The sequence below is a fragment of the Camelina sativa genome, chromosome 16 (genome assembly GCF_030686135.1).
Source record: "Camelina sativa cultivar CO46 ecotype springtype chromosome 16, ASM3068613v1".
Taxonomy (NCBI): domain Eukaryota; kingdom Viridiplantae; phylum Streptophyta; class Magnoliopsida; order Brassicales; family Brassicaceae; genus Camelina; species Camelina sativa.
In genome coordinates, this window is record NC_141895.1 from 24,520,536 (window position 1) to 24,533,622 (window position 13,087).

The 13,087-nt window shown below is 37.3% G+C and overlaps 3 protein-coding genes and 1 pseudogene across 3 annotated transcripts; 1 reads left to right on the forward strand and 3 right to left on the reverse strand.

The window, feature by feature from the left end:
• Nucleotides 1-244: 244 nt before the first annotated feature.
• On the reverse strand, nt 245-1,288 carry LOC104751731 (glutathione S-transferase U22). The gene is made up of 2 exons (XM_010473748.2): nt 825-1,288; nt 245-731 (listed from the first exon to the last, which is right to left on the reverse strand). The coding sequence occupies exons 1-2, from the start codon at nt 1,137-1,139 to the stop codon at nt 390-392; spliced, it is 657 nt and encodes a 218-aa protein (XP_010472050.1). The 5' UTR covers nt 1,140-1,288; the 3' UTR covers nt 245-389.
• A 1,393-nt stretch (nt 1,289-2,681) lies between these two features.
• LOC104751732 (glutathione S-transferase U21-like) lies at nt 2,682-3,862 on the reverse strand. The gene is made up of 2 exons (XM_010473749.3): nt 3,287-3,862; nt 2,682-3,158 (listed from the first exon to the last, which is right to left on the reverse strand). Exons 1-2 carry the CDS (start codon nt 3,605-3,607, stop codon nt 2,814-2,816), a joined length of 666 nt encoding a protein of 221 aa, XP_010472051.1. The 5' UTR covers nt 3,608-3,862; the 3' UTR covers nt 2,682-2,813.
• Nucleotides 3,863-4,119: 257 nt separating this feature from the next.
• Nucleotides 4,120-5,178, forward strand: LOC147925912 (uncharacterized; annotated as a pseudogene).
• Nucleotides 5,179-9,607: 4,429 nt separating this feature from the next.
• LOC104702623 (glutathione S-transferase U20) lies at nt 9,608-10,841 on the reverse strand. The gene is made up of 2 exons (XM_010473750.3): nt 10,340-10,841; nt 9,608-10,141 (listed from the first exon to the last, which is right to left on the reverse strand). The coding sequence occupies exons 1-2, from the start codon at nt 10,652-10,654 to the stop codon at nt 9,794-9,796; spliced, it is 663 nt and encodes a 220-aa protein (XP_010472052.1). The 5' UTR covers nt 10,655-10,841; the 3' UTR covers nt 9,608-9,793.
• Nucleotides 10,842-13,087: the final 2,246 nt, after the last annotated feature.

Sequence of the window (13,087 nt, forward strand, 5' to 3'; positions counted from 1 at the left end):
AAAGCAAAACTAGGGTTAATGTAATTAGTTTATATTATGTGTTTTGGGTTTTTTTTTTATATTTTATTTGTTAAGAGATATTCCTATTTGTATGTCACAAGAGAGGTTGAATGATTTAGTGAGTGACTGACTTGGTTAGTTTTCATTATCACTGTTTCATATGTTCTGAAACCTTTTTTCACTTTTATAACAAGTGCTAGACTTATAAAATTGCCTTAAGATTTTTTATAAGCCTAGGCACAACATTTTAGTCCTATTTAAATCGAGGAACAGATCTTATTTGGTGAAATAAAAAAGAAAGGGGACAATATTCACAGAACACAAACAATAAACTTAAAAAAAGATAGAGAACATAGAAACGTGAGATGGTGGAATGAATAAGACTATTATTAGACACAATATATCTTCCTAAGCTTATAGGCGAGCTCAAGGATCTTCTCAGAATCATGGAGAGACTTAACCACGCTTTCTCTCTGCAAACACCTCTTGGCAGAAGCCATCAGTATGGGACACTCTGGTTCGATGCTGAAGTTACCTAATTTCTCTGATGCTTCGAACCAGCTGTAATATCCAGTCATGGCAATGTCTACAAACCCGAAGGTATCTCCACCAAAGTAAGGTTTGTCTCCAAGCTCAGATTCAAGAATCTTGAGTGCTTCAATATACTCTTTCTTTGCTGTTTCTTGCTCCTCACCTTTCGTTTGCCAGAGTTGATCCGCCGGCTTGAACAACTGCTTCCGTTTAAAAGATCAAAATCCAAAACATTCTCAATTTACAAGTCTACGTAAACAAAACCTTTAAAACAGAGATTTTGGATTTGGTACCTTGGTGTCAACGAAATCGACCCAGAACCTGGCTTGAGCTCTCTGGTAAGGATCGGAAGGGAGGATAGGGTTTCTGTCGGACCAGACCTCGTCGATGTACTGGACAACGTTCATGGATTCACAAACCGGTTTACCATTGTGGATGAGAACCGGGATCTTCTTGTGAACCGGATTCATCTGGAGAAGCAAAGGGCTCTTGTCTCTCAGATTCTCTTCTCTGGACTCAAACTCAACTCCTTTCTCTCTTAGCGCGATTCTTGCTCTTATTCCGAATGGACTCGGCCAGTAATCAAGAAGGATCACTTCATCAGCCATTATTGTGATCTCTACTCTGATAGATATTTGTTAAAACTTTTTCCTATACTCTTAATGGCTAATTCGTATGAAATAGTGGAATTATCAATTATATAAGGAGTTTTCAGTTTTGTATGCGCTGCTGATGTATATATTATTTGACTGTGAATAAAAATGAGAAAATTTAATTGAATCTTAAAGGTTAAGACACGTAGCAAGCAAGGTGTGAACGTTGTTAAGCAAGTCAACTTAATGTTATTGAATTAGATATGATTTTTTAAATGGAGTTTAAAAAATGCTTAGGCCACTGCTTACGTCATTATGCTTATCTATTCTTGTTTTCATGTTATAATAACAAAAATACACGACAGTAATCTTTTGCTTATGCTTAATCAATTCCACAATCCGTACAACTTTCTAACTTAAAAGTTAAAACATATATCGTCAGACTCAGACACCATATATAAACTTATCCTAGATTTTTTTTTTTCGTTTACATGTAGTACACTATTGAATTCAAGTTCAGATTATGATTATATGATACAATGGTTGGTGGTACTACCGTACAATTTTGATCACCTAAAGATAAGTAACAAGATCCAAAAAATTACAAAGGAGACAGCACACTATGTTAGATAAATCAGAACTAGTAATGGTTTTTAGTTTTTACCCGAACTTAAATGCAAAAGGTTAAAAAAAAAAAGGGAAATAAATCAGTAACTAAGTAGAAAAATAGAAAAGTTTAACCGAACCTAAATAACGGCTAGATTTATCATTGAACCTAAAGTTTGGTTTTCACTCCGAGAGTTAAAAAAAATGGAAACTTGATCAGTTTATATAATCGTTTATAAAAAAATGAAACATCACAAACACAATTTCTGCGATTACTGATTTTTTTTTTTGTGATCGATGGAAACCGTGTTGAATTTTGAAGTCTCCTCCTGATTTTAGCAGTTCTCGCTTCTGTTTTTAAACTCCCAAGTCGAAGTATTGATGATGCTGATTTGATATGTTGTAGGAAAAGGCTCAAGGAGATTCTAAGTAACCGTTCAGGGATCCAACATATAAGGTCACTTCATGGTTCTGAGTTAAGATCAGCCACCGAACCGGGTGCTCAGGTTAATAATGCTCGTTGTGAAAAGTTTTTATTTTTACACTCCTAGTGTATATATTTCGAGACTATGACTATCTATAGCCTTTGTGTGTGATGGTTAATGGGGGGTATTATGATGAAGAAGAAGAGATGCGCTTTTTTAGCTTCTGCGTTTCTCATCATCAGTCACGTTTGCTTGGAGACGACATCAATCAAGGGGTGTGTGTGTTGGATTGCAAATCCCATTCATCTTCAGCCCAACAAAAAGCAAAGCCTATTTAAAAAACAGAGGTATACCGTATATTTCAACTAGTTTTAATAAACAGCTTTAAAAAACAAAAAATTTAATAAAGAATGTTTTTAAAACTTAAATGTTAAAAATTTAAGTACGTTGAAAACAAACTGGACTTAACATCACGTCACATCCGACAGATCCGTTAGTTTGGTGTATAAATTCAACATGTTTTCAACGTATTTTAAATTTAACACAAGGTTTTTTCAACTAGTTGTTTCAATAAATCATTAGTTTAAACAGAACACAATTTAAACACGAAAACCTCCAGATAAACACAACTTATATAGCTAAACAAAGAGATCTTCTCTTACTCAATCCCATATACCTTCTTAAGCTGTAAAACGTAACCAAAAACTTTCTCAGAATCAGGCAAAACCTTAGCCACACTGTCTCTTTGCATACACCTCTTTCCCCAAGTCATCCGTTTCGAACACTCTGTTTCAATGCTGAAGTTACCAAACTTTTGATATGCTGGAAACCAACTATAGAACCCAATCAACACAATGTCTACAAACCCGAATGTATCGCCGCCAAAGTAAAGTTTATCTCCTAGCTCAGATTGAAGAGTCTTGAGTATTTCAATAAGCTCCTTCTTGGCTGCTTCTAGCTCCTCACCTTTCGTTGCCCAAGTATTCCTCCCACAAAGGAACAACTGTTCATTGTACAACAAGGAACATACACATACACATGAGTTACAAGCAAAACCCTAGAGTCTGATCTGAAATCTTTTTAATTGCTAAATTAATAAAGTGAAATTTGAAGACACATTAATGTTTTTACCTTCTTTTCGATGAAATCGGCCCAAAATAAGGCTTGAGATCTTTGGTATGGATCAGTAGGAAGGAATGGGTTCTTGTCGGACCAGACTTCGTCTATGTATTGGATTTGGATGATGGATTCAGAAACCGGTTTACCATTGTGGATGAGAACCAGGATCTTTTTGTGAATCGGATTCATCTTTAGAAGCAAGGGACTCTTGTTATTGATCACATCCTCTTCTTCTCTATACTCGTACTTCACTCCTTTCTCCTCTAACGCGATCACTGTCCTCATTCCGAACATGCTCGGCCAGTAACTCATAAGGATCACTTCGTCTGCCATTGTTTGCGATCGGTGAAGCTCTTCTTCTCGATTCGACTTTTACCTGTAGCCTTGTTAGGGTGTCATTCAAAATTATTAAAACTTTGGTGGCCAACCATATGAAACGGTTTAAGAAAAATCAAAGTGTGGTAACTATATAATTTCTATCACTAGTCTTATAGTAACTTAACAATATCTCGTATTTTAATTACTGTTAGTGGCGTATCAACTACAGCAGGGCGGATGAAAAGTTCTCCATGAATTGTAAAGCATCCTAAGTGTGGATTATTGTAACTCTTTTTTTTGTTGTTTAAACTTTAAACTCTACACGTCTAGTTGATATTATTGGTTGAATAGTGACAAAAGAGCGATTAGAGTTTGGTTAAACGGTGCATTTTGGTAAGGAGGCGGAAAAATTGGCGATTAGGGTTTGGTTTTCGTGTTTGACAAGTTTTGCCTGCCGGCGCCGTTAGGCTGCTCGGAGGGGGATGTCAGAGAAATCTGAGGGTGTTTTGGAGATCCCTCGTCCTAAAGTGAAGGAGTCATGGGTCTCAATGGTCAAAAATAAACAAGTTCTGCACAAGTTTGATGTCGATCTAAAAAATTCAGAGGGAAAATGTTCTATGGAGATTCCGGATGAAGTTCTTAACAATGTTACGCCGCTTTGGGAGGATTTCCTTGTCGGCAAATTCTTGGATAATGCTCCCCACATCGGAAAAGTTCATGTGATCTTAAACAAGATATGGAAGTAGGGTCCAGAGTTCCACGGGATCGATGTTTATGAAGTAAACGCCACTACTCTGCGTTTTAAGGTCCCTGATCCACTCATTCGAACTAGGATTCTAAAGCGTGGTATGTGGAATATTGCAGAAGTGCCGATGGTGGTCTCGAAGAGGTCTCCAGTCGTTGAAAAGACTCCACTGGAGGAAAAGTCGATCCCACTTTGGGTTCATTTGAAGAAGGTTCCGTTGCATATGTACTCTTGGGAAGGACTAAGTTTCATAAACAGTGCGAGTGCGGTGGGAACACCAATACGGTTGCATCCTGATACTTTGGCTTGTTCTAAATTTGATGTTGCAAAGGTTTTTGTGAATGTGGACCTATCAAAAGTACCACCTAAAAATATCTGTTATACTAAAAGCGGATCAGATTTTTGTGTTCATTTTCACTATCCTTGGTTGCCACCAAGATGCACTGTTTGTGAGAAATGGGGACATCTGGCAGCTAGGTGTGTTGAAGCCGCGAAAGTGGGATAAACTGAAACTCTTTCACAAACAGTAACCGAACCAGTAAGCACAGTAGTGAGTGGCGTTGTCCAAGCATCCACCACTATAACCTCTATTCTGTTTTCACCGCAGGATAAGCAGTTGGTTGAGGGTACGTCTGAAGAGGTGGGTCAAAAGGTTGTGGACTTGACGGAGGATTTGGGATAATGGTCTGCTGTCTCACCATCAAAAACTGGTCGGAGTCCTCATAAGCTCTCTGGCTCTGATTCCAGTATCCCTATAGTATCGACATCAAAGTTTGCAGTCCTCAGTCCGGATGAGGAAGAGGATGGGGAAATAACTGAAAAAGTTGATGTTGTGGGTTAGGCTCCTGTGGAATCACCTGCTGCTGCAATTGCTAAGCAAACTGAGCAAGTTCGTACTACTGCTCAGGTTGAGATTATTGATGCTGGTAGGGGCGGAAGACCACCATTGGCACGTCTATCCAAAAGAAACAAAAGGACAATGTGGAAACTTCAGCGCTTGCAACCAAGGATGCTGCCTCGGTTGCTTCAAAGAAGCTTCTTCGCCGTAATGTTTAAATGATGTGTTTCTCATGGAATGTTCGCGGCTTCAACAAAACTATTAAACATTTCGTGGTTCGTGACTGGACAAGAAATTCTGAGATGCAATTTGGCTGCCTTTTGGAGACGCGAGTCATGAAAACAAAGGCAACTGTAATCATATCATCGGTTTTTCCCACCTGGTCTTTTTTGGCTAATTATGAATATCATCGTCTAGGTCGCATTTGGGTTTTTTGGAGACCAAATGTGCGGTTGACTCCGATTTTTAAGACTGATCAAATTGCCACTTGCTCTGTTTTGCTTCCTGGTGAAGCAGAGGAGTTTTTCTGTTCTTTTATCTATGTAAAGAACACGATGGAAGAGAGAAGGGCGTTATGGGACGATATGCGACACCATCATGATTCTCCACTCTTCCGTAACAAGCGATGGTTACTAATGGGTGATTTTAATGAAATACTGGATGGTCAGGAGCACTCTGATTATTCTCATTCTCCTGTTTTGCCTCCGGGTATGTGTGAATTTCAAGCTGTTGTGAGTCACTGCAACTTGACGGATATAGGATGTCATGGTCCGTTGTTTACCTGGTGTAACAAGGGTGATCATGGCCTCATATGTAAGAAACTAGATCGTGTCCTCATCAATGATGTCTGGCTGTAACGATTCCCACGTGCTTACTGTACTTTTGAGGCTGGAGGATGCTCGGATTACCTTCGTAGTCGAGTATAGTTGTACGTTGGTACTCCTGCTCTGAAAAAGCCGTTTAAGTTTGTGAACTCAGTCGCAAATCTGGCTGATTTTCTGACTCTCGTGAGGTCATATTGGGATAAAACAGAGGCTCTATTTCCTTCCACATTTGCAATGTTCAGACTTATGAAGAAACTTAAGGACCTGAAACAGGAGATTCATGCTTTGACAAAGGATCGATTGGGTGACTTGGTCAAAAGAACTAGTGAAGCTCATGCTGTGTTATGTACTAAGCAAGTTGCGACCTTGACAAATCCAACTGTTGCTGCTGTGCAGGAGGAGGCAGAGGCTTTTGAGAGATGGCAATGTGTTGTTGGTCTTGAAGAAGAATTCTTGAAACAACGATCAAAATTACACTGGCTCCTTGTGGGGGATCAGAATAACCGTGTTTTTCACAACGCAGTTAAAATAAGAGAAATCCACAATGCTATCCGTGAGGTTCACTGTGCAGATGGCTCTATTGCAAATACGCAAGCGACCATTAAACAGGAGACAGTCTGGTTTTTCTCTGATTTTCTTGGTCAATCTCCAAGTGATTATGCAGGTACGACTGTGGAATTGCTTGAATCTTTGCTGCCTTTTCGCTGCAGTGACAGTCACTCAGCCATGTTGATCAGAGAAGTTTCTGCAGCGGAGATTAGGAGTGTTCTGTTCTCCATGCCTGCAAATAAAAGTCCGGGACCGGATGGTTACACAAGCGAGTTCTATAAGAGTGCATGGTCTGTTATTGGTAATGATTTTACGGTGGCGGTACAATCTTTTTTTCAAAAAGGTTTCTTGCTAAAGGGTGCAAATTCCATTATTCTCGCTCTGATTCCAAAAACCAATGCTGCTAGAGTCATGAAAGAATACATGCCAATCTCATGTTGTAATGTTATCTACAAAGTGATTTCGAAAATCCTTGCTAATCTTCTTAAAGGCCTACTCCCTGAGATTATCTCTCCTAACCAATCAGATTTTGTGAAGGACATGTTAGTCATGGAGAACGTTCTCCTAGCATCAGAACTCGTAAAAGACTACCATAAAGAAGACATCTCCCCTCGTTGTGCCATGAAGATATATATATATATCTAAGGCTTTTGACTCGGTTCAATGGTCTTTTCTGCTTAATATGCTTCATGCCTTACACTTCCATGCACAATTCATTCATTGGATTCGACTATGCATTTCCACAGCTACTTTCTCGGTGCAGGTCAACGGCGAGCTAGCAGATTTCTTTGGTAGTGCCCGTGGACTACGGCAGGGCTGCTCTCTCTTGCCGTATCTGTTCGTCATCTGTATGAATGTTTTATCTCACTTGATAAATAAAGCAGCTGCGGAGAATAGGTTTGGCTATCACCCTAGATGTCACAACCTATTTCTCACGCACCAATGCTTTGCGGATGATCTTATGGTTTTCGCAGAGGGCACTACACGATCAGTAGAAGGTGTGATCCAAATTTTTGATGAGTTTGCAACAATCTCGGATCTGAAGATTAGTCTCGAGAAGTCGACCCTTTATATGGCTGGGATATCTCCATCTACACAAGAAGCTATCCAATCAAACTTCCCTTTTGAAGTTGGCACATTACCAGTCCGTTACCATGGCCTTCCACTCTTAACCAAATCTATGGCCAGTCATGACTATGCACCGCTCCTCGCTAAAATTCAACATCGTATTGGTACTTGGACAGGTAGATTCTTGTCCTATGGTGGACGATTACAGCTTATCAAGTCGGTTCTTATGATCATTGCAAAATTTTGGTCCTCTGCATTTCGCCTACCCGGTAAATGCTTGAAAGAGATCGAGAAGCTTTGCTCTGCTTTCCTCTGGAGTGGACCAGATCTAAATACTCATAAGGCAAAGGTTGCTTGGCAAGATATTTGCTCCCCGCATTGCGAGGGCGGGTTAGGTTTACGGTCATTAAAAGAAACAAACATTGTTTGTGGACTAAAGCTCATTTGGAGGTTACTATCTAAAGACTCATTGTGGGGAAAGTGGATTCACACCTACCTCATTCGTCAGAGTTCTTTTTGGGATATTGGTGACACGCTTACTCAAGGTTCGTGGATGTGGCGTAAGTTGCTCAAACTCAGAGGATTGGCAAAGAACTTTCACCGCAAGGACATACGCAATGGTGAATCAACATCATTCTGGTACGATCAATGGTCTTCGTTGGGCACGTTACATGATCTGTTAGGCGACAGGGGTTGTATCGATTTGGGGATCCCGAAACATACGACTGTCGCAACTGTAATGACAACACATCAACCACGGCGACGCAGGGGTGCGGCGTTAAACCGCGTTGAAGCCAAAATCACAAGTGTCAGAGCAAAGCGGGAACCGGGTATAGAGGGTTTGCATCTCTGGAAAGGAAAAACAGGTTTCAAGCCTCGGTTCTTAACCCGAGATACTTGGCAGCAGATACGTACAGAGAAACCAACCTGTCCTTGGGCATCGGTGTATGATTTTGCTAGGCCACCCCAAAGTATGCTTTTATAACTTGGCTTGGTATGCTGAACAGACTCTCGACGGGAGACCGTATGTTGAAGTAGAATAGAAATGCAGATTCCATATGCTCTTTCTGCAAATCTTCACTGGAAACAAGGAATCATCTTTTCTTCCACTGTCCCTTCTCACATCAGATTTGGTCCAAACTCACAACTGGTTTCCTTGGTACCTACTCTACTTCGGACTGGTACACTATTCAGAGGCTAATTACTGATACTACACTTGGTAAGCACACCCTATTGTTTTTGCGATACACCTTTCAGACAACGGTATATTTACTATGGCGAGAGCGCAACAATCGTAGGCATGGTGAAGACCCGTCCTCTGCACCTCGACTTGAAAATTGGATTGATAAGACCATTCGAACAAAGCTGCTCTTCCTTCTGAAATCCGGCAACCACCATTATGAAGACGTTCTTGCACTCTGGTTTTCCACTAGAACATAAAGTTGGTAGTATTTTAAAAAATCAATAGCATTTGTTACACTTGCTGTAAAGAACATGTTTTTTTGATGAATAAAATTTTACATTCATTAAAAAAAAGAATAATGACAAAAAAAGAAGAAGAAGATAATGCATGTGTACTCGACCGTAGTGGAGTCTCCACTCAAACCTCAAAGTGAGGGAACTGAGCTGATGATGGAGGTGTTTTTAGTGCTTTAGGCTGCCATGTCCTCCCAAAATCGGTTGAGAACCCAACACACTTTTTATAATTTTGTTTTTGTATGGCCACTATACTTGCATGATGGAAACGTGGTCACCAGCTCTACTAATAATAGCCCTCTATTATACACTATTTTCGTACAAGCGTCAGCGGAGAATGCGTCTCGTGAGGGAGGAAAAACAAAAACTGTCATTCTGTAGTGAAAGTGACATAGAAATCTACAATATATCTTCTCGTGATTCTTGTTTTTTGAGAACTTTTCTTTTATTGGTTCCAAACGATTTTACTAATCTAGTAATCTCTCCTTCGTGAATACGACTTCACATTTAGACGCTTAAATCAAAACAAAGTTTATTTAAAATCCATACTTAGCAATTAGGATGCATACATACCACCACACAATCACTAATGCTCCCTCCGTCTCTCGCATTATTATTAAGGAACACAGAAAACCAAAGATAAAAACAGAACAGAACAGAACAGAACGTAGATAAGACGACAAAAGAACAACAATTTCTACTCACTCAGATCCGAGATTGTTCTTCCTAAACTCGGCGACGTATCCAACAATCTTCTCAGAGTCAGGGAGAGACTTAGACACACTCTCTTTCTCCATGCACCTCTTTCCCCAAGCGACTAGTTTGGGACTCTCTGATTCGATGTTGATGTTACCAAACTTCTCGTATGCTTGGAACCAACTGTAGAATGTAATCAAGGAAATGTCTACATAGCCAAAGCTATCTCCACCAAAGTATGGTTTGTCTCCAAGCTCAGTTTCAAGAATCTTGAGTGCTTCAATAAACTCCTTCTTCCCTGCCTCTTGCTCCTCACCTTTCTTCATCCAGATCTTCACTTGTGCTTCGGTGAACTGAATCCATTACACATTGCAACATAATAACATCAAACTTTGTTTCAGATGAACACACAAAAAAAAAGTTCAAATCAAATCCAAAGTAGTAGACATCAAACAAGCTTACATATCTACAAACAAAACCCTAAAATTAACCTTGTATCCTGTTTCAGACAAAAATTACGAAAATATAGGAACAGAGAAGGGATAAGGTACCTTCTTGTCCACGAAATCGGCCCAGAAACGAGCCTGAGATCTCCCGTAAGGATCGGAAGGGAAGAATGGGTTCTTGTCGGGCCAGGCCTCGTCAACGTAATGGACGACGTTGAGAGATTCACAGACCGGTTTACCGTTGTGGATGAGAACCGGGATTTTCTTGTGAACGGGATTACTCTGGAGGAGCAAAGGGCTCTTGTTGCTGAAATCCTCCTCTCTGTACTCGAAATCAACACCTTTCTCCCTCAACGCAACTCTAGCCCTCATACCGAACATACTCGGCCAGTAATCCAGAAGAATCGGTTTGTTCGCCATTGATTTCGATATCTGAAGCTCACAGATGATATGTTCTTGATTTTTTTTTTCTTTTTTTTTTTTTTAACTTAAGTGAACAGGTGAGTGTGTGGATATAAAGAAGAGGTGTGACGGTGTGAGTAACGGTCGTTTATAGAGAGGGATGGAAATAAGCATGCGTCACGTAAAGAATATTGCTTTCCCTCACGTCGCATCAACTTTTAAAAAAGTATTTTCGTACAAGAATAAAGCATTTACAAATTAATAAATAAAATTTCATTTAAATTTCTCGTTGATAAAAATACATTTTCTACTAGCATATTAATTTTGAACTTAATATTAATTCCGTATGAACTTGAACAATCATTACAATTTTAATAGCGAAGATGTTAGAAACATATACGTATCTTTTATTTTATTTTTCATGGTTAAAGTTGGGGTATTTTCAAAAATACCTTTTTTTATATCTCACTTTTCAAAAATACCATTTCATTGTATTCATTTTCAAAAATACTAATTTTTAATATATAAAATGACTAAATAAAAAATAAAGAACACAAGCCTAAATAAAAAATTCTAAAAATTAATTTAACATATTGTATTTATGTAAAAGAGGACAAAAATTAAAATGTTAAAAAAAAGTATTTTTATAAAGAGGTATTTCAAAACGTATTTCTAACAAATTCTCATTAAAGTTCTACGTTAATATATAAAATTAGAATGTAATGTTTTTATAAACATAGAAATCAAGTTAAATTTGGATAAGGTAGTAAATTACAAGTAGATCAAATGAAATAATAATGGACTAATTAGACCATGTGTAGTGGTAGACAGTATGTAAAAGAGTTTTTTAACAATTAAAAAAAAACAAAAAAATTATTTTTTCATATAAATTTATGTGATATCTCTCATCATATGACACATGTCACTTCCTAAGTTATAATAATTTGTTATAATAAATTAGCTCTATAAAAACATAAAATCTTAATTAAATAGTTGCTTTGTTTTTTTTATAAATCATAAAATAAAATAATCTATTTAACAAATTTTATTATGCATAATTATAAATTGTATATTCATATTATTTTAAATTAATATTAACTTATATAATAAAATATTAATATGATTAAACAAATTATGAGAATTGGAAAAATATTAATATTATGAAACTAACTATATTGGTATTTATAATTATTATTCATAATTTTTTTAAAACATTATTGATAATATGCTATAGTATAAGATATAACTAATTAACCAAGTTAAATATATTTAATAAGTAATTTAATTTGCCTAAAAAATATTAATAATTTTATGATAATATACAAAAACAAAGTAACAAAACAAGTATTCAAATAAATTTATATTAAAATATTAAATCACATTGAAAATTGTATGGATGAGAAATTTATTGGGTTTATCACCCAATAAACATAAAAAGTAATAAAAAAAAATCAAATTTCTCTATAGACTCATTTTTAGAGTTTAGAGAAATGTTAAAACCAGTAATTGATTCGTTGCTGAGTCACTCACTATTAACGTGGCCACCTACTCGATTTATTTGAAGACTCACTCAGTCAGACTTCACTTTCAGTTAGGTAGATGTATATCTCATTGATTTTAGTTAAGCCTGGACATAAAAACCGTACCCGAATACCTAATCCAGAACCCGATCCAAAAAACTGGGTTCGGGTTGAGTACGGGTTTACCTATAAAACCTTATTGGGTTCTATTTTCTAATATTCGTGGGTCTGAGTTAGGGTCGGGTAATACCAAACCCGAACATATAAACATATTTATAATATTTATCATTAATATAATGCAATTATCCCAAAATTATGATTATAATTTTGAATATTTCATTTAGTTTTATACCTAAATATCAAAAATAATCAAAATATCTAAAATATTTTGTTATGTAAGTCAAAATTTAACTAAATTTATTTAAATTTAATTATATTTTTTCGGGTATCCGGTAGTTCGGATACTAATCGGGTTCTAAAATTTGTAACCCAAACTGACCCGAACCCGATAGTACCCAAACCGAACTGAACCCATATATCTAAAAATACTTAATGGATTCTATTTTCTAAACCCGTTTACCCGAATAGGTAATACCCGAACCCGAATGGGTAATACCCGAACCCGAACGGGTTAGCCGAATGCCCAGCCCTAATTTTAGTATTTTAAAAACGTGACTATTACAGATTTATGTAAATGTACATAGATTCCAACTGACTTACAAGTTACAACAATTAATTTGGGCCTTTTATTTCCATCCCATACGATTAAGGCCCATCATGTACAATAAATACTGGTTTATCCTGCAATCTATATATACCGCAATCACTGAAATCACAAGATATTAACGATCGTTTTAAATTTTAATCAAAGCTCAAAAACCCAGTACAGTACTTAAAATCAATGGTGTCGTTTCAGAGTCAATTTGTTTTT

Coding starts and splice junctions, on each gene's coding strand:
- LOC104702623 (XM_010473750.3), bottom strand. CDS start 10,654: ATGGCGAACAAACCGATTCTTCTGGATTACTGGCCGAGTATGTTCGGT. Junction 10,142..10,339: donor CCGATTTCGTGGACAAGAAG/GTACCTTATCCC, acceptor TAATGGATTCAG/TTCACCGAAGCACAAGTGAA.
- LOC104751731 (XM_010473748.2), bottom strand. CDS start 1,139: ATGGCTGATGAAGTGATCCTTCTTGATTACTGGCCGAGTCCATTCGGA. Junction 732..824: donor TCGATTTCGTTGACACCAAG/GTACCAAATCCA, acceptor AAACGGAAGCAG/TTGTTCAAGCCGGCGGATCA.
- LOC104751732 (XM_010473749.3), bottom strand. CDS start 3,607: ATGGCAGACGAAGTGATCCTTATGAGTTACTGGCCGAGCATGTTCGGA. Junction 3,159..3,286: donor CCGATTTCATCGAAAAGAAG/GTAAAAACATTA, acceptor TACAATGAACAG/TTGTTCCTTTGTGGGAGGAA.